Source organism: Pleuronectes platessa, chromosome 18, assembly GCF_947347685.1.
Source record: "Pleuronectes platessa chromosome 18, fPlePla1.1, whole genome shotgun sequence".
In the NCBI taxonomy this organism is placed as follows: domain Eukaryota; kingdom Metazoa; phylum Chordata; class Actinopteri; order Pleuronectiformes; family Pleuronectidae; genus Pleuronectes; species Pleuronectes platessa.
This window is the reverse complement of record NC_070643.1, coordinates 20,857,632-20,877,759: the sequence shown is the minus strand read 5'-3', so window position 1 is coordinate 20,877,759 and position 20,128 is coordinate 20,857,632. Positions and strand designations below refer to the sequence as shown.

Below are 20,128 nucleotides of genomic sequence, written 5' to 3'. Positions count from 1 at the left end.
AGACAGAAAATAAAAGATAAAGACCTGGACTCACCAGCGGCTGAGTCCCGTCAACTAAGGCGCGCGTTGATTGGACAAAACTCACTGGACGCGTCATTGTGTAACATCTGAACAAGGAGTCATTCCGGAATGTTAAATATGTAAAAAGGTTTATAGGTTTTGTACGTAAGCGTAAACTTAGTCCTGAAATTGTTTATTCTATAAGAAAATTTGTTTGGGTTTATTTTTTATAAATGAAAAAGATCATTTTCTTTTTATTTGAGTGAAAATCTGAAAATAATCTTGTGAATTATGAAAAACAGTCGAATTATTTATGAATTTATTCATGAATAATAAAAGAAGGGAAGATTTATTTTTCTCCAGTGAATTTAATAATTTTCCACAGTTTTCATTGTTTATTTTGTTGAGCATAATCTTCTTAATTTAATTATCTTTGTGGACAAACTCTATATAACCCAAAGGGAAAACGACAGAGTAATGTATATAATTGTATTAAAAAATACTGGGAAATTAGTAATTACTCGAAATAAACAACTTCTTCACTTCCTTTGTGAAACATTCAAACTGAATAACATCACTCACGTCTGAGACGTCACTGTTAGAAAACAACAAATATCCGTTTGACCAAAACTTGAGGAAGTGAAATATCTTCAAGATCTGGTCTTGAGGAACTACACGTCATCTTAGAGCCTTCAGCACATTTGAGTCTGACAGTTTTCGAGCTGGTGTCTGAGAAAACTAAATTTATTTCCAAATTTATCCTCACTGATTGTCCCACAGCAAGAAAATGGCTGAAGCTGAAGTTCTTTATAATATTAAGTCCACAAGAGCGAGGGGAAACACAGATGGTGAGTTTTAAAGTATAATACTGAATTCCGAGTGTGCACATTTTTTTTATATTATTATTAATAATATTATTATTATTCATTTGAGATGTTAAAACAGTGAGTTGTTCATTTGGAAATTGTTCATTTTCATCAGTCTTTAAATCGGTGCCCTTGATTTCCCTGTTTTTCCTTTTTGTAAAAATGAATCATGTCTCCAGGATTCGTCCCTTGTGTTTTTCTGTTTGACACAAACATGAAAACTTTTACCAGCAGAACATAAATGTACATATTTGTATATTTTTGTGTTGCAGTGGCCACACCCTCTACGGATGAACACATTTATTCCAACATCAGTTACTCAGAAACTCAGCGACCTGGTGGGTGATAAACTGCACGGAACTATTATAACAATCGTGTCACAAGTTTTTAAAAGAAATGACCCAAAAATATATTCTGCCGGTTTTGATTGTTGATACTGAAGACACTTAAGACCTTTTCAATATTTTCTGACTTTGTATTATATGAAAGATAATGAGCAGATCAAATGATAATGGACATAAGTTAGTTGCAGCCATATTGTTGTGTATACTAAAGTAAAAATAACATTCCTGTCCTAAACCTTGAGTTCAATCACATAATAAAATGTGTTTTCTACTTTTAATTGATTTTACCCTCATGTAAATTACATCAGTTTGAAGCCACTTCTTGAATAAAATGGAATTTAAATTCTATTTAAAAGATTAAGAGAAAGTGTAAAAAACAATCTGCGTGTGTTTCCTGTACAAAGATGAGAGGATAGGTCAGTGGTGTGAAAAAAGAAAAAAAATGAGGAAGTGACAGAGAAATATTTATCGTCATCTCCAAAGAAACAGTTGAGCCTTCTACTTCCTGTCGGCTACACTCGCTCCTGTTTTTTAAAAATTCATCTTTAATCTGTTAGGGTTGATTTCTGTTGGTCGTTGGTCGACTGTAAAAACAAAAGACATGAAAGTGGGACTTCATCTTTAAAGACTGTTATGAATATTAGACATGTATCTCCATCGTCTTTCTCTTCTGCTGTTGAACAGGCTCCAAACAACCTGCAGCATCAAACAGGCGATCGGGGGTCACATCGGAGCGAGTGGCCCTGCTGGTCCTCAGTGTTCTCCTGGCAGCTGCTGTCATAGCTCTTGGTGTAACCCGTGAGTTTGATTCCTAGAAGTACATTTTGCAGAACGAGTCATCAAATTTGTCCAAACACTTCTTCAAACTAAAACTTTTGCTTTTACATGTTTGTTTGTGTTGATGTAAAACCAACAAATGGAATTTAAGAACATTTCAAGTTAATGATTCTCCTGCTCGTCATCAAGAACTGACTCGTTTATCAAATGAAGGTTTAACCTTTATTGATGAGATTGTCTTTTTCTAATCAGTTCATGAAAATACTCAAACCAAGAAGAGTCTCCAAAAGCTTGAAGATGAGGCAAAAAATCTCACAGGTAAACTTCTTCACTTTGTTTCTGAAGGTTTTAAGGTTTCATCCGCAGCAAGGTCACTTTCTCTTAAAGTATTTTCTTCACATTTCTCTGGGTTAGACGGAGGCATTTGTCGGCCCCATTTGAAGGAGCCTCTGATATGAGACAGCGTAGTCACTGCCCCTGGATTAAGACTCAGCTATTGACTGTAACTGCAGTTGCAGAATAGCTGCCTTGCTCAAAGGCAGTGTACCACCACCCTCTCAAACTCAAATTTCCAAATTCAAAGTCACTGCAGCTTCCAGATCTAAAGTAACCAGTGATTTCCTTTGCTGTTATCTCTCCAAAGATGAAACATGTCCGAGCTGCGAGGGCGGCTGGGAGCCACATGGAGGAAAGTGCTACTTCTTCTCCTCAGTTAAGTTAACCTGGAATGAGAGTAGAACACAATGCACATCAATGAGAGGAGACCTGGTTGTGACAAACAACAGAGAGGAGCAGGTATAAAACACTGCTGCAGGTCGATGTTCTCATATCTTATCACATCGTCACAGATAAATCACTTTCTCCTCTTCAGGAATTCCTGGAGTCTAAAGTGAGGGAAAAAATGGACAAACCTAATGACATGTTCTGGATCGGACTGACAGACTCAAAGAACGAGGGTGAATGGCTTTGGGTGGACGACACACGACTGGATCCAAGGTTTGTTATTTAGAAAACACTTTTTGTGATCGACGTCAGTATGAAGGTTTTCATGGATCCGGTTCTGTGTTTCCCAGTTTGAAGTTTTGGTATGACGGCCAGCCAGACAACTGGAAAGTGGAGAATCCTGATGGAGAGAACTGTGTGAGGATGGGTGAGAAAGACTGACCCAAGTACCTGAAGACCTGGTTCGATAGATCTTGCAAAGCGGATCAAAAAAGTATTTGTGAGAAACCAGAAAAAGCCTGAGCCTGAATCCAGTTGGATCAGATTGAGCTCGAGTCCTCAGCCACTTTCACAAACTGAGGCATGAAGCTTTATTAATGAAGATCTTCTCCAGACATAAACAACTTTGAATAATATCTAGAGTCTCATATGTTCTTCAGTTTCCTTGTTAAATTAAAGTGACGTCTACTCCTCCCTCATATAAAATCTATGAATATTAAAGATTATATATATTATCTCCTTCTTTCCTGTTGAGTCTATTCTGAGTGTTTGTGTGAGAAACTAGAGATTGAGAACATCTCAACCTCCTCTGGAAAAATGTTTACTGACATTTATTAATGTGGTGAGAAGTTATTTTGAGTCATTTTCTCATAGACTTCAATAGAAACAACCAGTGGAGTCGCCCTCTGCTGGTTGGTTGAGAGAATACAAGTTTCAGGCACTACTGCATTGGCTTCTCTCTACAGACCTGGAGTCAGTTCTTATTTACACTCCATAGTTTTATCTTAAAACATGAATGAAGAAATATGGTTCCTCTGCGGGTGAGGCAGAGATCCAAGTCTTTCTCTATCCGGAGAGATGGGAAGGAAAATCAAACATAACTTTTCAAAACTTTCTTCTTTATTCCAAATAAAATGACGCAGATCTCCGGTCAGAACTGAAAGTGTTGACATTCAACCGACTGAAAGGAAACAAACAGTAAAACATGAATGTGCAGCGACTGGAGAGAAGTTAACTGCGTCAGAACCGGAAGTCTTGATGAAGATGTCTCTTCTTCACAGTTTCTATCAGAAAGAATGTCTTTAACAACTAGAACAAGAACATGTGGACGTGGTGTCGTCTGTTGTCCGTTGGTCCGAAGCTCTGCTACCTTCTGTCCTGCAGCTCTCGGACTGTGAGGAGTCGAGTGAGCATGGCCTCCATGGTGTCGCCATCCAGTGGGGAAGAGGAGAACCAGTGGGGGCTGCTGGGAACACAGCAGCGATCTGGCTGAAGGAAAAGAGCTGAAATGAAACAGAGGAAGACGTTTACATTTCAGACAGGTCGTTACATCTGAACTGCTCAGGCGTCCTCAACTGAAAGTGGGAGTCAGACACTCACCACTTGGAGAGGTAGAACTCATAGAGTCTAATGTTAGGAATTTAAATTCTAGTTGGTATGTGGGTCTGACTGTACTATTTGCAATAAAGGCAGAAGGGGGGGGGCTTTGAGCAGTTTGAGCCAGATATAAGGCCTTTATAAAAATGATTTATAAATAACCCTTGCTGCATATTGTTAATAATGAATCTTATAATTGTTCTGAATTCTAACTTTTGGCATGGTGACTTTGTTGACATTGTTTTATCTCGTTGTTTTGGTTGCAAGGATCCTAATGTTTACACCAAGTGGACATTGTTTGAATATAGCAGGAACATCATATTTAGGATAAACGAACACGCTCAACACTAACCGGTGTTGAGGTTTTAATCTGTGTTTGTCTGTGTGTGTGTGTGCCTGTGGAGATGGCAATGGAACTGAATTCTAAACAAATGCAGTGTGTTGGTCGGGGGTGGGGGCAGATGCAGTTGGGCTGAATATCTGGCCTTAACATAATTGACTTGTATTAGCCGTTACTGGCTTGTGTTAATCTTGAAGTTAGTTAGTGTGTGTGTTTCACACGGCTGTTCAGTCTCACACTTGTCTGATAAGAGGCTGGTAAGAGCCTCTGCCTGTTGTGGGGTCTTTGATCGGTGGCATACAATAAACTGTACTTAAAACGTATTATTATACCTAACTACTATATTACATTCTAACTCCATTAGCTTTATTCAAACATCACACATACATGACTGCACTATGCTTATAAGAAACTTTGACCTACACCTAAGAAAGAATTCAAGCAGGCGTTGTTTTGTCGGGAGAATGCGCATGTTTACACAAACAGAACATGCAGCCGATAAAGCAGGAACACAATATTCCTTACTTCAATGAACAACAGCACCGACCCACAAGGCGTCAGCCGAGTAAAGGCTTGTTTGTACCTTTTCCCAGACTGTCAGAAATGTGAAGATTTTCCCAGCAGCTGTCAAAGGAGGGGAGTAACTGGGAGCGGCTCCTCATCATTGGCGGATTCCAGTGCCAAGAGGCTGGGACCACACCTGCGCACCATCAAGGAAGAACCAAGTCTAAACCACGGCGACTCCCCCTCGTTATTGACCAATCAAGTTCTACCTACTGTTATGTTGTGCAATAATGCTTTAAAAGTGATACCATAAAATTGTGTGCCTTTCGACATTCAATCAATTTGATTATCAAAATAAAAAATAAAAAATAAATATTTAAAATGTTAATATTAAATCATAACTTTAATTGGTGAAAGTTACCTCGGGTCACCACCCTTCAAGGGAAGGGGAATGATAGCCAATTTATTGATTTAGTCTCATTAAGGTACTAACTACAAATTTGTAACTCTGATTAAATTAAATCAATTATATTAATAACTATATTCAAATGTATCATCTAGATAAATGGCTAAGTTGAAGGTTATGAAGTTCTTCACAGTATAGATGTTGGCAAAATACACTTATGCAACATTAATGAAATACTATTTGTGAAATAACAACATTTACTATGAATATAATAAACTATTTAAACACAGATTACTAACAAAGTACTAACTAAACCAAGATGTGTATGTGCATCTGTGTGTCTATTTAAGTGATTGTGCTTCCCAAGATGGTGGCTTAATTAAAAGTTCACACCTTCCTTAACATGCTTTCAAGATGGTCGCTGGCCACCTGAAAGTTAACAGCCCCCCCCTTCTTCTGAAGTTGTTTCACGACCGGTAGCAGGGGTCTGAGCTTATGAGGTGAAGAGATATGCGTGTGTCTGTGTGGCTGCTAAGATAGACAAAGAGTGAAGACCTTGAAGAGCCTTACAAACTAACCTTACTTTCGAATTACTTATAACCAAAATATCACAACACATATCAAACTTATAAACATCGCACAGAATCGAATAAACTGTCTTGCTTAGCCTAGGATAATTATAAAGCCCAGTTATGTTACCCGTCCTCGGAAAGGGAGAAAGGAAGTTGCAGTTCCGTTCGCAGTCCAGTGAAGTCTCCGAGCTGGTCGTAAAGTTTTTGCCTTTGAGGTTCTGTTGAGGTGTGCAGCTCAGAAGCTGATTGAATATTACCTGCAGGACATCGAGTCGCTGCTAGGAGTTTGGTAGGGCTTGAGATGCGAGGAGGTTTCCTTAGTGAGATGAGCTTGAAGCTACAAATTTGAACTCCTCTCGTTGGATGGGAAGAGAAGATGTGAGTCGGAGCAGCCGGGCTTCTCCTGGGCGATGCAGGAGAAGAGGATGGCCGCCTGCCTCCTTGGAAGGATGGTAGAAGAGATAGAGAGTAGGGGGAGACCTGGCCTTATATTGGCCTGGTGACCTCACAGGTCATGGGGTCAGAGTGACAAATTGGAGCTGACCCTGGTGGTTTTTTCACATCTCTGTGTGAAGTTGTCCGAGAAAAGACATGCAGCATCCTGGGAAAACAGAGTACAGGAGGTTTCCTCAAGAGCAAAGAAAATGCTGTTTTCAGGCTTGACTCCCATGCAGACCAAAGAGAAGGCCTGTGGTTTCACAAAAAACATTTCCCAACAGTTATAAGTATCCGTCCATTCGGGGCGACTCTTGACTGCCCTGTGCTGCTAGAGGGCCGGGGCTCTGCGTTGGGTGCCGGTTGCTGTGCTGTACCTTTTCATCGCTTCTAAATAAATACTTGTTGAACCAAACTGAGTCCGGCTCTTCTCATATCTCTGTAAAAAGAACACAACACCGGGCAGTGGAGCGGGTTCTCCAGGTTCTCCATCATCTCCAGGACATTCTCCACGTTATCTTACTTATGTCTTTTTCGCGGGAACTGTCTAAACTGTCTGTGTCAGATAAACATGACAAAGCAAACACAAGAGGAGGTAATGAGATGTGATCTTCTTCATCACCGTTGTATCTTCACAGTCGTGTGGGTTCCTGGCTGAGCTTCAGTCGTACATATGGAACGTGGAAGCGCAGGGAAGTGGTCCGGGTGTGGTCCAGGCTGCAGCAGGTGAGCTGGGTGAAGGACAGCTGGCGGTGCTGCTCCATCGTGGTGAAGCCAAAGTCCTCGCAGCAGAAGAAGAGTAGGGTGTTGGGACGATGGGGGAGTACGCCCCCAGCTGGACGTAACCTGCCGGGGGGAAAAAACAGGATCACTGAGCAGGTCCGAGTTGATCCGTGACAGAAAATAAAAGATAAAGACCTGGACGTGGACTCACCAGCGGCTGTGACCGAGGGTCTGTGACGTTGGAGGATCTTGGTGAACTCGGTGGTGAACTGGCTGTAGATCACGTCACTGAATCTGATCTCTATGCGAACGTTCTCCAACAGAACCCGCAGACAGACCCTTGTGCTTGTCGGCTATCGCCTCCTTCAGCTGCGCGCTGGGAGCCATGTCTGCAGCGGAGGAGGAACTTTCACCGGGTCAGTGAAGAGTCGAGAAGCCGGAGACAGCGCAGCAGAGTCGGTCAGAAGAGACGGAGCCTCCGCCCCCTGTCCGCTACCACCGGTTAAACCCCTCCCTCCGTATGGACGATGTGGCGTCTGATTGGCTGTCCCGATGTTCTGTCAACTGAGACACTCGTCATTTTGTGAAATCCGAACAAAGAGTCATTCCGAAATGTTTAATACATAAAAACGTTTCTTGGTTTTCTACTTCAGCGTAAACTTAATTCTGAAATTGTTTATTTTATAAGAATGTTTTTTTTGTTTTAATTAATTATAAATGATAAAGATTACTTAATTTCTTATTTTAGGAAAAAAAACTAGACAAACAATTGAGATGAAATCTGAAAATAATCAGGTGAATTAAGAAGAACAGTAGAATTATTGATGAATTTATAAATGAATTATGAAAAAGAGAGCAGATTTATTTTTCTCCAGTGAATTTAATAATTTTCCACAGTTTTCATTGTTTATTTTGTTGAGCATAATCTTCCTAAATTAATTATCTTTGTGGACAAACTCTATATAACCCAAAGGGAACACTACAGAGTAATGTATATAATTGTATTAAAAAATACTGCGAAATTTGTAATTATTCGAAATAAACAACTTCTTCACTTCCTTTGTGAAACATTCAAACTGAATAACATCACTCACGTCTGAGACGTCACTGTTAGAAAACAACAAATATCCGTTTGACCAAAACTTGAGGAAGTGAAATATCTTCAAGATCTGGTCTGGAGGAACTACACGTCATCTTAGAGCCTTCAGCACATTTGAGTCTGACAGTTTTCGAGCTGGTGTCTGAGAAAACTAAATTTATTTCCAAATTTATCCTCACTGATTGTCCCACAGCAAGAAAATGGCTGAAGCTGAAGTTCTTTATAATATTAAGTCCACAAGAGCGAGGGGAAACACAGATGGTGAGTTTTAAAGTATAATACTGAATTCCGAGTGTGCACATTGTTTTTATATTATTATTATTAATATTATTATTATTCATTTGAGATGTTAAAACAGTGAGTTGTTCATTTGGAAATTGTTCATTTTCATCAGTCTTTAAATCGGTGCACTTGATTTCCCTGTTTTTCCTTTTTGTAAAAATGAATCATGTCTCCAGGATTCGTCCCTTGTGTTTTTCTGTTTGACACAAACATGAAAACTTTTACCAGCAGAACATAAATGTACATATTTGTATATTTTTGTGTTGCAGTGGCCACACCCTCTACGGATGAACACATTTATTCCAACATCAGTTACTCAGAAACTCAGCGACCTGGTGGGTGATAAACTGCACAGAACTATTATAACAATCGTGTCACAAGTTTTTAAAGGAAATGACCCAAAAAAATATTCTGCCGGTTTTGATTGTTGATACTGAAGACACTTAAGACCTTTTCAATATTTTCTGACTTTGTATTATATGAAAGATAATGAGCAGATCAAATGATAATGGACATAAGTTAGTTGCAGCCATATTGTTGTGTATACTAAAGTAAAAATAACATTCCTGTCCTAAACCTTGAGTTCAATCACATAATAAAATGTGTTTTCTACTTTTAATTGATTTTACCCTCATGTAAATTACATCAGTTTGAAGCCACTTCTTGAATAAAATGGAATTTAAATTCTATTTAAAAGATTAAGAGAAAGTGTAAAAAACGATCTGCGTGTGTTTCCTGTACAGAGATGAGAGGATAGGTCAGTGGTGTGAAAAAAGAAAAAAAATGAGGAAGTGACAGAGAAATATTTATCGTCATCTCCAAAGAAACAGTCGAGCCTTCTACTTCCTGTCGGCTACACTCGCTCCTGTTTTTTAAAAATTCATCTTTAATCTGTTAGGGTTGATTTCTGTTGGTCGTTGGTCGACTGTAAAAACAAAAGACATGAAAGTGGGACTTCATCTTTAAAGACTGTTATGAATATTAGACATTTATCTCCATCGCCTTTCTCTTCTGCTGTTGAACAGGCTCCAAACAACCTGCAGCATCAAACAGGCGATCGGGGGTCACATCGGAGCGAGTGGCCCTGCTGGTCCTCAGTGTTCTCCTGGCAGCTGCAGTCATAGCTCTTGGTGTAACCCGTGAGTTTGATTCCTAGAAGAACATTTTGCAGAACGACTCATCAAATTTGTCCAAACACTTCTTCAAACTAAAACTTTTGCTTTTACATGTTTGTTTGTGTTGATGTAAAACCAACAAATGGAATTTAAGAACATTTCAAGTTAATGATTCTCCTGCTCGTCATCAAGAACTGACTCGTTTATCAAATGAAGGTTTAACCTTTATTGATGAGATTGTCTTTTTCTAATCAGTTCATGAAAATACTCAAACCAAGAAGAGTCTCCAAAAGCTTGAAGATGAGGCAAAAAATCTCACAGGTAAACTTCTTCACTTTGTTTCTGAAGGTTTTAAGGTTTCATCCGCAGCAAGGTCACTTTCTCTTAAAGTAGTTTCTTCACATTTCTCTGGGTTAGACGGAGGCATTTGTCGGCCCCATTTGAAGGAGCCTCTGATATGAGACAGCGTAGTCACTGCCCCTGGATTAAGACTCAGCTATTGACTGTAACTGCAGTTGCAGAATAGCTGCCTTGCTCAAAGGCAGTGTACCACCACCCTCTCAAACTCAAATTTCCAAATTCAAAGTCACTGCAGCTTCCAGATCTAAAGTAACCAGTGATTTCCTTTGCTGTTATCTCTCCAAAGATGAAACATGTCCGAGGTGCGAGGACGGCTGGGAGCCACATGGAGGAAAGTGCTACTTCTTCTCCTCGGTTAAGTTAATCTGGAATGAGAGTAGAAGACAATGTGAATCAATGAAAGGAGACATGGTTGTGATAAACAGCAGAGAGGAGCAGGTATAAAACACTGCTGCAGGTTGATGTTCTCATATTTTATCACATCGTCACAGATAAATCACCTTCTCCTCTTCAGGAATTCCTGGAGTCTAAAGTGAGGGAAAAAATGGACAAACCTAATGACATGTTCTGGATCGGACTGACAGACTCAGAGAACGAGGGTGAATGGCTTTGGGTGGACGACACACGACTGGATCCAAGGTTTGTTATTTAGAAAACACTTTTTGTGATCGACGTCAGTATGAAGGTTTTCATGGATCCGGTTCTGTGTTTCCCAGTTTGAAGTTTTGGTATGACGGCCAGCCAGACAACTGGAAAGTGGAGAATCCTGATGGAGAGAACTGTGTGAGGATGGGTGAGAAAGACGGACCCAAGTACCTGAAGACCTGGTTCGATAGATCTTGCAAAGCGGATCAAAAAAGTATTTGTGAGAAACCAGAAAAAGCCTGAGCCTGAATCCAGTTGGATCAGATTGAGCTCGAGTCCTCAGCCACTTTCACAATCTGAGGCATGAAGCTTTATTAATGAAGATCTTCTCCAGACATAAACAACTTTGAATAATATCTAGAGTCTCATATGTTCTTCAGTTTCCTTGTTAAATTAAAGTGACGTCTACTCCTCCCTCATATAAAATCTATGAATATTAAAGATTATATATAATATCTCCTTCTTTCCTGTTCAGTCTATTCTGAGTGTTTGGTGAGAAACTAGAGATTGAGAACATCTCAACCTCCTCTGGAAAAATGTTTACTGACATTTATTAATGTGGTGAGAAGTTATTTTGAGTCATTTTCTCATAGACTTCTATAGAAACAACCAGTGGAGTCGCCCTCTGCTGGTTGGTTGAGAGAATACAAGTTTCAGGCACTACTGCATTGGCTTCTCTCTACAGACCTGGAGTCAGTTCTTATTTACACTCCATAGTTTTATCTTAAAACATGAATGAAGAAATATGGTTCCTCTGCGGGTGAGGCAGAGATCCAAGTCTTTCTCTATCCGGAGAGATGGGAAGGAAAATCAAACATAACTTTTCAAAACTTTCTTCTTTATTCCAAATAAAATGACTCAGATCTCAGGTCAGAACTGAAAGTGTTGACATTCAACCGACTGAAAGGACACAAACAATAAAACATGAATGTGCAGCGACTGGAGAGAAGTTAACTGCGTCAGAACCGGAAGTCTTGATGAAGATGTCTCTTCTTCACAGTTTCTATCAGAAAGAATGTCTTTAACAACTAGAACAAGAACATGTGGACGTGGTGTCGTCTGTTGTCCGTTGGTTCGAAGCTCTGCGACCTTCTGTCCTGCAGCTCTCGGACTGTGAGGAGTCGAGTGAGCATGGCCTCCATGGTGTCGCCATCAAGTGGGGAAGAGGAGAACCAGTGGGGGCTGCTGGGAACACAGCAGCGATCTGGCTGAAGGAAAAGAGCTGAAATGAAACAGAGGAAGACGTTTACATTTCAGACAGGTCGTTACATCTGAACTGCTCAGGCGTCCTCAACTGAAAGTGGGAGTCAGACACTCACCACTTGGAGAGGTAGAACTCATAGAGTCTAATGTTAGGAATTTAAATTCTAGCTGGTATGTGGGTCTGACTGTACTATTTGCAATAAAGGCAGAAGGGGGGGGCTTTGAGCAGTTTGAGCCAGATATAAGGCCTTTATAAAAATGATTTATAAATAACCCTTGCTGCATATTGTTAATAATGAATCTTATAATTGTTCTGAATTCTAACTTTTGGCATGGTGACTTTGTTGACATTGTTTTATCTCGTTGTTTTGGTTGCAAGGATCCTAATGTTTACACCAAGTGGACATTGTTTGAATATAGCAGGAACATCATATTTAGGATAAACGAACACGCTCAACACTAACCGGTGTTGAGGTTTTAATCTGTGTTTGTCTGTGTGTGTGTGTGCCTGTGGAGATGGCAATGGAACTGAATTCTAAACAAATGCAGTGTGTTGGTTGGGGGTGGGGGCAGATGCAGTTGGGCTGAATATCTGGCCTTAACATAATTGACTTGTATTAGCCGTTACTGGCTTGTGTTAATCTTGAAGTTAGTTAGTGTGTGTGTTTCACACGGCTGTTCAGTCTCACACTTGTCTGTTAAGAGGCTGGTAAGAGCCGCTGCCTGTTGTGGGGTCTTTGATCGGTGGCATACAATAAACTGTACTTAAAACGTATTATTATACCTAACTACTATATTACATTCTAACTCCATTAGCTTTATTCAAACATCACACATACATGACTGCACTATGCTTATAAGAAACTTTGACCTACACCTAAGAAAGAATTCAAGCAGGCGTTGTTTTGTCGGGAGAATGCGCATGTTTACACAAACAGAACATGCAGCCGATAAAGCAGGAACACAATATTCCTTACTTCAATGAACAACAGCACCGACCCACAAGGCGTCAGCCGAGTAAAGGCTTGTTTGTACCTTTTCCCAGACTGTCAGAAATGTGAAGATTTTCCCAGCAGCTGTCAAAGGAGGGGAGTAACTGGGAGCGGCTCCTCATCATTGGCGGATTCCAGTGCCAAGAGGCTGGGACCACACCTGCGCACCATCAAGGAAGAACCAAGTCTAAACCACGGCGACTCCCCCTCATTATTGACCAATCAAGTTCTACCTACTGTTATGTTGTGCAATAATGCTTTAAAAGTGATACCATAAAATTGTGTGCCTTTCGACACTCAATCAATTTGATTATCAAAATAAAAAATAAAAAATAAATATTTAAAATGTTAATATTAAATCATAACTTTAATTGGTGAAAGTTACCTCGGGTCACCACCCTTCAAGGGAAGGGGAATGATAGCCAATTTATTGATTTAGTCTCATTAAGGTACTAACTACAAATTTGTAACTCTGATTAAATTAAATCAATTATATTAATAACTATATTCAAATGTATCATCTAGATAAATGGCTAAGTTGAAGGTTATGAAGTTCTTCACAGTATAGATGTTGGCAAAATACACTTATGCAACATTAATGAAATACTATTTGTGAAATAACAACATTTACTATGAATATAATAAACTATATAAACACAGATTACTAACAAAGTACTAACTAAACCAAGACGTGTATGTGCATCTGTGTGTCTATTTAAGTGATTGTGCTTCCCAAGATGGTGGCTTAGTTAAAAGTTCACACCTTCCTTAACATGCTTTCAAGATGGTCGCTGGCCACCTGAAAGTTAACAGCCCCCCCCTTCTTCTGAAGTGCCTTACAAACTAACCTTACTTTCGAATTACTTATAACCAAAATATCACAACACATATCAAACTTATAAACATCGCACAGAATCGAATAAACTGTCTTGCTTAGCCTAGGATAATTATAAAGCCCAGTTATGTTACCCGTCCTCGGAAAGGGAGAAAGGAAGTTGCAGTTCCGTTCGCAGTCCAGTGAAGTCTCCGAGCTGGTCGTAAAGTTTTTGCCTTTGAGGTTCTGTTGAGGTGTGCAGCTCAGAAGCTGATTGAATATTACCTGCAGGACATCGAGTCGCTGCTAGGAGTTTGGTAGGGCTTGAGATGCGAGGAGGTTTCCTTAGTGAGATGAGCTTGAAGCTACAAATTTGAACTCCTCTCGTTGGATGGGAAGAGAAGATGTGAGTGGGAGCAGCCGGGCTTCTCCTGGGCGATGCAGGAGAAGAGGATGGCCGCCTGCCTCCTTGGAAGGATGGTAGAAGAGATAGAGAGTAGGGGGAGACCTGGCCTTATATTGGCCTGGTGACCTCACAGGTCATGGGGTCAGAGTGACAAATTGGAGCTGACCCTGGTGGTTTTTTCACATCTCTGTGTGAAGTTGTCCGAGAAAAGACATGCAGCATCCTGGGAAAACAGAGTACAGGAGGTTTCCTCAAGAGCAAAGAAAATGCTGTTTTCAGGCTTGACTCCCATGCAGACCAAAGAGAAGGCCTGTGGTTTCACAAAAAACATTTCCCAACAGTTATAAGTATCCGTCCATTCGGGGCGACTCTTGACTGCCCTGTGCTGCTAGAGGGCCGGGGCTCTGCGTTGGGTGCCGGTTGCTGTGCTGTACCTTTTCATCGCTTCTAAATAAATACTTGTTGAACCAAACTGAGTCCGGCTCTTCTCATATCTCTGTAAAAAGAACACAACACCGGGCAGTGGAGCGGGTTCTCCAGGTTCTCCATCATCTCCAGGACATTCTCCACGTTATCTTACTTATGTCTTTTTAGCGGGAACTGTCTAAACTGTCTGTGTCAGATAAACATGACAAAGCAAACACAAGAGGAGGTAATGAGATGTGATCTTCTTCATCACCGTTGTATCTTCACAGTCGTGTTGGTTCCTGGCTGAGCTTCAGTCGTACATATGGAACGTGGAAGCGCAGGGAAGTGGTCCGGGTGTGGTCCAGGCTGCAGCAGGTGAGCTGGGTGAAGGACAGCTGGCGGTGCTGCTCCATCGTGGTGAAGCCAAAGTCCTCGCAGCAGAAGAAGAGCAGGGTGTTGGGACGATGGGGGAGTACGCCCCCAGCTGGACGTAACCTGCCGGGGGGAAAAAACAGGATCACTGAGCAGGTCCGAGTTGATCCGTGACAGAAAATAAAAGATAAAGACCTGGACGTGGACTCACCAGCGGCTGTGACCGAGGGTCTGTGACGTTGGAGGATCTTGGTGAACTCGGTGGTGAACTGGCTGTAGATCACGTCACTGAATCTGATCTCTATGTGAACGTTCTCCAACAGAACCCGCAGACAGACCCTTGTGCTTGTCGGCTATCGCCTCCTTCAGCTGCGCGCTGGGAGCCATGTCTGCAGCGGAGGAGGAACTTTCACCGGGTCAGTGAAGAATCGAGAAGCCGGAGACAGCGCAGCAGAGTCGGTCAGAAGAGACGGAGCCTCCGCCCCCTGTCCGCTACCACCGGTTAAACCCCTCCCTCCGTATGGACGATGTGGCGTCTGCTTGGCTGTCCCGATGTTCTGTCAACTGAGACACTCGTCATTTTGTGAAACCGAACAAAGAGTCATTCCGAAATGTTTAATACATAAAAACGTTTCTTGGTTTTCTACTTCAGCGTAAACTTAATTCTGAAATTGTTTATTTTATAAGAATGTTTTTTTTGTTTTAATTAATTATAAATGATAAAGATTACTTAATTTCTTATTTTAGGAAAAAAAAACTAGACAAACAATTGAGATGAAATCTGAAAATAATCAGGTGAATTAAGAAGAACAGTAGAATTATGGATGAATTTATAAATGAATTATGAAAAAGAGAGCAGATTTATTTTTCTCCAGTGAATTTAATATGTTTCCATAGTTTTCATTGTTTATATTGTTGAGCATAATCTGCTTAAATTAATTCTCTTTATGGACAAACTCTATGTAACCCAAAGGGAACACTTCAGAGTCATGTATATAATAGTATTAAAAAGTACTGGGAAATTTGTAATTAATCGAAATAAAACAACTTCTTCACTTCCTTTGTGAAACATTCAAACTGAATAACATCACTCACGTCTGAGACGTCACTGTGAGAAAACAGCAAATATCCGTTTTGAACAAAGCTTGAGGAAGTGAATTATCTTAATGATCTGGTCTGGAGGAACTAGACGTCTTCTTAGAACCTTCAGCACATTTGAGTCTGACAGGAAAGATTAGAACAGTTTTCGAGCTGGTGTCTGACAAAACTAAATTTATTTCCAAATTTATCATCACTGATTGTCCCACAGCAGGAAAATGGCTGAAGCTGAAGTTCTTCATAATATTAAGTTCACAAGAGCGAGGGGAACCACAGATGGTGAGTTTTAAAGTATAATACTGAATTCTGAGTGTACACATTGTTTTATATTATTATTAATTTGAGATGTTAAACAGTGAGTTGTTCATTTGGAAATTGTTAATTTTCATCAGTCAGACTCGGTGGACTTGATTTCCCTGTTTTTACATTTTGTAAAAATTAAACATTCCAGAAGTCTCCAGGATTCGTCCCTTGTGTTTTTCTGTTTGACAGAAACATGAACACTTTTAACAGCAGAACATAAATGTACATATATGTATATTTTTGTGTTGCAGTGGCCACACCCTCTACGGATGAACACATTTATTCCAACATCAATTACTCAGAAACTCAGCGACCTGGTGGGTGATAAACTGCACGGAACTATTTTAACAATCGTGTCACAAGTTTTTCAAAGGACATGACCCAAAAAAATATTCTCCCGGTTTTTTATTGTTGATTCTGAAGACACCACTAATGACCTTAAGACCTTTTCAATATTTTCTGACTTTGTATTATATGAAAAATAATGAGCAGATCAAATGATAATGGACATAAGTTAGTTGCAGCCATATTGTTGTGTATACTAAAGTAAAAATAACTTTCCTGTTCTAAACCTTGAGTTCAATCACATAATACAATGTGCCTTTAAATGATTTTGACCCTCATGTACATTGGATCAGTTTGAAGCCACTTCTGTAAATGAATGCTCATCGATAGTTTGAGTAAAAAGGAAGTTCAATTCTAGTTGAAGGATTAAGAGAAGGTAAAAAAACTGTCTGCGTGTGTTTCCTCTACAAAAGCGTGAGAATAAGTCACAGGTGTGAATAAAAAAAAACTAAAATGAGGAAGTGACAGAGAAATATTTATAGTCATCTCCAAAGAAACAGTTGAGCCTTCTACTTCCTGTCGACTACACTCGCTCCTGGTTTTTAAAAATTCATCTTTAATCTGTTAGGGTTGATTTCTGTTGGTCGTTGGTCGACTGTAAAAACATAAGACATGAAAGTGGGACTTCATCTTTAAAGACTGTTATGAATATTAGACATTTATCTCCATCATCTTTCTCTTCTGCTGTTGAACAGGCTCCAAACAACCTGCAGCATCAAACAGGCGATCGGGGGTCACATCGGAGCGAGTGGCCCTGCTGGTCCTCAGTGTTCTCCTGGCAGCTGCTGTCATAGCTCTTGGTGTAACCCGTGAGTTTGATTCCTAGAAGTACATTTTTCAGAATAAGTCATAAAATCTGTCCAAAAAACATTTTGAAATTAAACTTTTACTTTTAGATGTTTGTTTGTGTTGATGTAAAATTAACAACTGGAATTTAAGAAAATTTAAATTCAATGATTCTCCTGCTCGTCATCAAGAACTGACTCGTTTATCAAATGAAGGTTTAACCTTTACCTAGGAGATTGTCTTTTTCTAATCAGTTTATGAGAATACTCAAACCATAAAGAATCTCCAAAAGAGTCTCCAAAAGGTTGAAGATGAGGCAAAAAATCTCACAGTATCGTATATTTGATGCAGCCGAGAGGTCAATGATGTTGTAGAAGTTGTTGATGATGAAGGAAGGATTCCGAGGACCCAGTAGTTTCAGTGTAACAAAGTTTATTACAAGAAACCACAGGTCAGGACGAGCTCTAGAGACTCGGAGACACACAAGCCAATAGTGAAATCTGACTTGCAGGGGATGAAAGCACACATATATAGGGAGTTTGGTTCCACCCATGACTTCAGGTATAATGCATCCCACATGGGATTTCTGACTGAATAAGGGCACATCTTTGTGTCCGAACATGAAGGCACACTGGTCAAGAACATTCCTTCTGAGCCCATCTGTTAACTGGTAAGAGATGGTTCCCTAGGTCAAAGGTCGTCCCCCAAAGGGTAAAGTAAATAAGACACACATCTGGTGGACTCTCTGAGAATGTCTTTGTGTTTGTAAGCATATATCCACATGTTTTACTCTAACGAATATACGACAACAGGTAAACTTCTTCATTTTGTTTCTGAAGTTTTAAGGTTTCATCCGCAGCAAGGTCACTTTCTCTTAAAGTAGTTTCTTCACATTTCTGCTTCTTCTTTGTTCAGACGATTCTGATGAACGACTGTTGAAAGTTACATTTTGTTTAACAGAAATACTCGGTAAGACAAAGTACAAAGTGGAGCAGCCATGTCAACCTCCTTCAGTAAGAAGTAAGTCAGAAGTCAGTAAGTTTACACATCTTCCGCCAAAAATTTAAAACATACCTCTTACGAACATACCTTGAATAAAAAAAACAAAAAAAACACTAACAACTTTTGAAACTAACACTTTAGTAGCGTGTAAATGGCACTTATTTATAGCACTTTGTAGTTTTGCTTTATTTTGAAGAAATAAAGCAATGATGATTAAAGAAACAGCTAATTAAAACACAGCTATTGACTGTAACTGGAGTGGCAGAATAGCTGCCTTGCTCAAGGGCAGTGTACCACCACTCTCTTACGTTTTCATCAGTCTTTCAAAACTCTTCACATTCAAAGTCACTGCAGCTTCCAGATCTAAAGTAACCAGTGATTTCCTTTGCTGTTATCTCTCCAAAGATGAAACATGTCCGAGGTGCGAGGACGGCTGGGAGCCACATGGAGGAAAGTGCTACTTCTTCTCCTCGGTTACTTTAACCTGGACTCAGAGTAGAAAACAATGCAAATCAATGAGAGGAGACCTGGTGGTGATAAACAGCGAAGAGGAGCAGGTATAAAACACTGCTGCAGGTTGATGTTCTCATATCTTATCACATCGTCACAGATAAATCACCTTCTCCTCTTCAGAGATTCCTGCAGCCTAGAGTGAGGGAAAAAATTGAAACTAATGAGGAAAAGTTTTGGATCGGACTGACAGACTCAAAAAAAGAGGGTGAATGGCTTTGGGTGGACGACACACAACTGGATCCAAGGTTTGTTATAAAAAAACACTTTTTGTCATCGACGTCAGTATGAAGGTTTTCATGGATCCGGTTCTGTGTTTCCCAGTTTGACATTTTGGCATGAGGGCGAGCCAAACAACTGGACAGGGGATAATCCTGATGGAGAGGACTGTGTGAGGATGGGGGAGAAAAACAAACCCAAGGACCTGCAGATCTGGATCGATCAATCCTGCAAATCGCCTCAAAACAGTATTTGTGAGAAACCAGAAAAAGCCTGAGCCTGAATCCAGTTGGATCAGATTGAGCTCGAGTCCTCAGGCACTTTCACAAACTGAGGCATGAAGCTTTATTAATGAAGATCTTTTCCAGACATAAACAACTTTGAATAATATCTAGAGTCTCATATGTTCTTCAGTTTCCTTCTTATTTTAAAGTGACGTCTACTCCTCCCTCATATAAAATCTATGAATATTAAAGATTATATATAATATCTCCTTCTTTCCTGTTGAGTCTATTCTGAGTGTTTGTGTGAGAAACTACAGATTGAGAACATCTCAACCTCCTCAGGAAGTTATTTTGAGTCATTTTCTCACAGACTTCTATAGAAACAACCAGTGGAGTCGCCCTCTGCTGGTCGGTTGAGAGAATACAAGATTCATGCACTTCTCCATTGGCTTCTCTCTACAGACCTGGAGTCAGTTCTTATTTACACTCAATAGTTTTACTTTAAAACATGAATGAAGAAATATGGTTTCGCTGCGGGTGAGGCAGAGATCCAAGTCTTTCTCTATCCGGAGAGATGGGAAGGAAAATCAAACATAACTTTTCAGAACTTTCTTCTTTATTCAGACTGTGAGGATTTGAATGAGCATGGCCTCCATGGC

The 20,128-nt window shown here is 40.1% G+C and overlaps 1 protein-coding gene across 1 annotated transcript; it reads left to right on the top strand.

Moving 5' to 3' along the window:
* Positions 1 to 637: 637 nt before the first annotated feature.
* Positions 638 to 19,734, top strand: LOC128461443 (uncharacterized). Its single transcript, XM_053446369.1, has 26 exons — positions 638 to 848; positions 1,139 to 1,204; positions 1,895 to 2,008; positions 2,240 to 2,305; positions 2,631 to 2,782; positions 2,859 to 2,983; positions 3,061 to 3,137; positions 6,363 to 6,417; positions 7,202 to 7,404; positions 7,610 to 7,702; positions 8,569 to 8,646; positions 8,937 to 9,002; positions 9,693 to 9,806; positions 10,038 to 10,103; positions 10,429 to 10,580; positions 10,657 to 10,781; positions 10,859 to 11,024; positions 14,898 to 15,100; positions 15,306 to 15,441; positions 16,281 to 16,359; positions 16,635 to 16,700; positions 17,424 to 17,537; positions 18,475 to 18,534; positions 18,922 to 19,073; positions 19,150 to 19,274; positions 19,351 to 19,734. The coding sequence occupies exons 1-26, from the start codon at positions 788 to 790 to the stop codon at positions 19,520 to 19,522; spliced, it is 2,886 nt and encodes a 961-aa protein (XP_053302344.1). The 5' UTR covers positions 638 to 787; the 3' UTR covers positions 19,523 to 19,734.
* Positions 19,735 to 20,128: the final 394 nt, after the last annotated feature.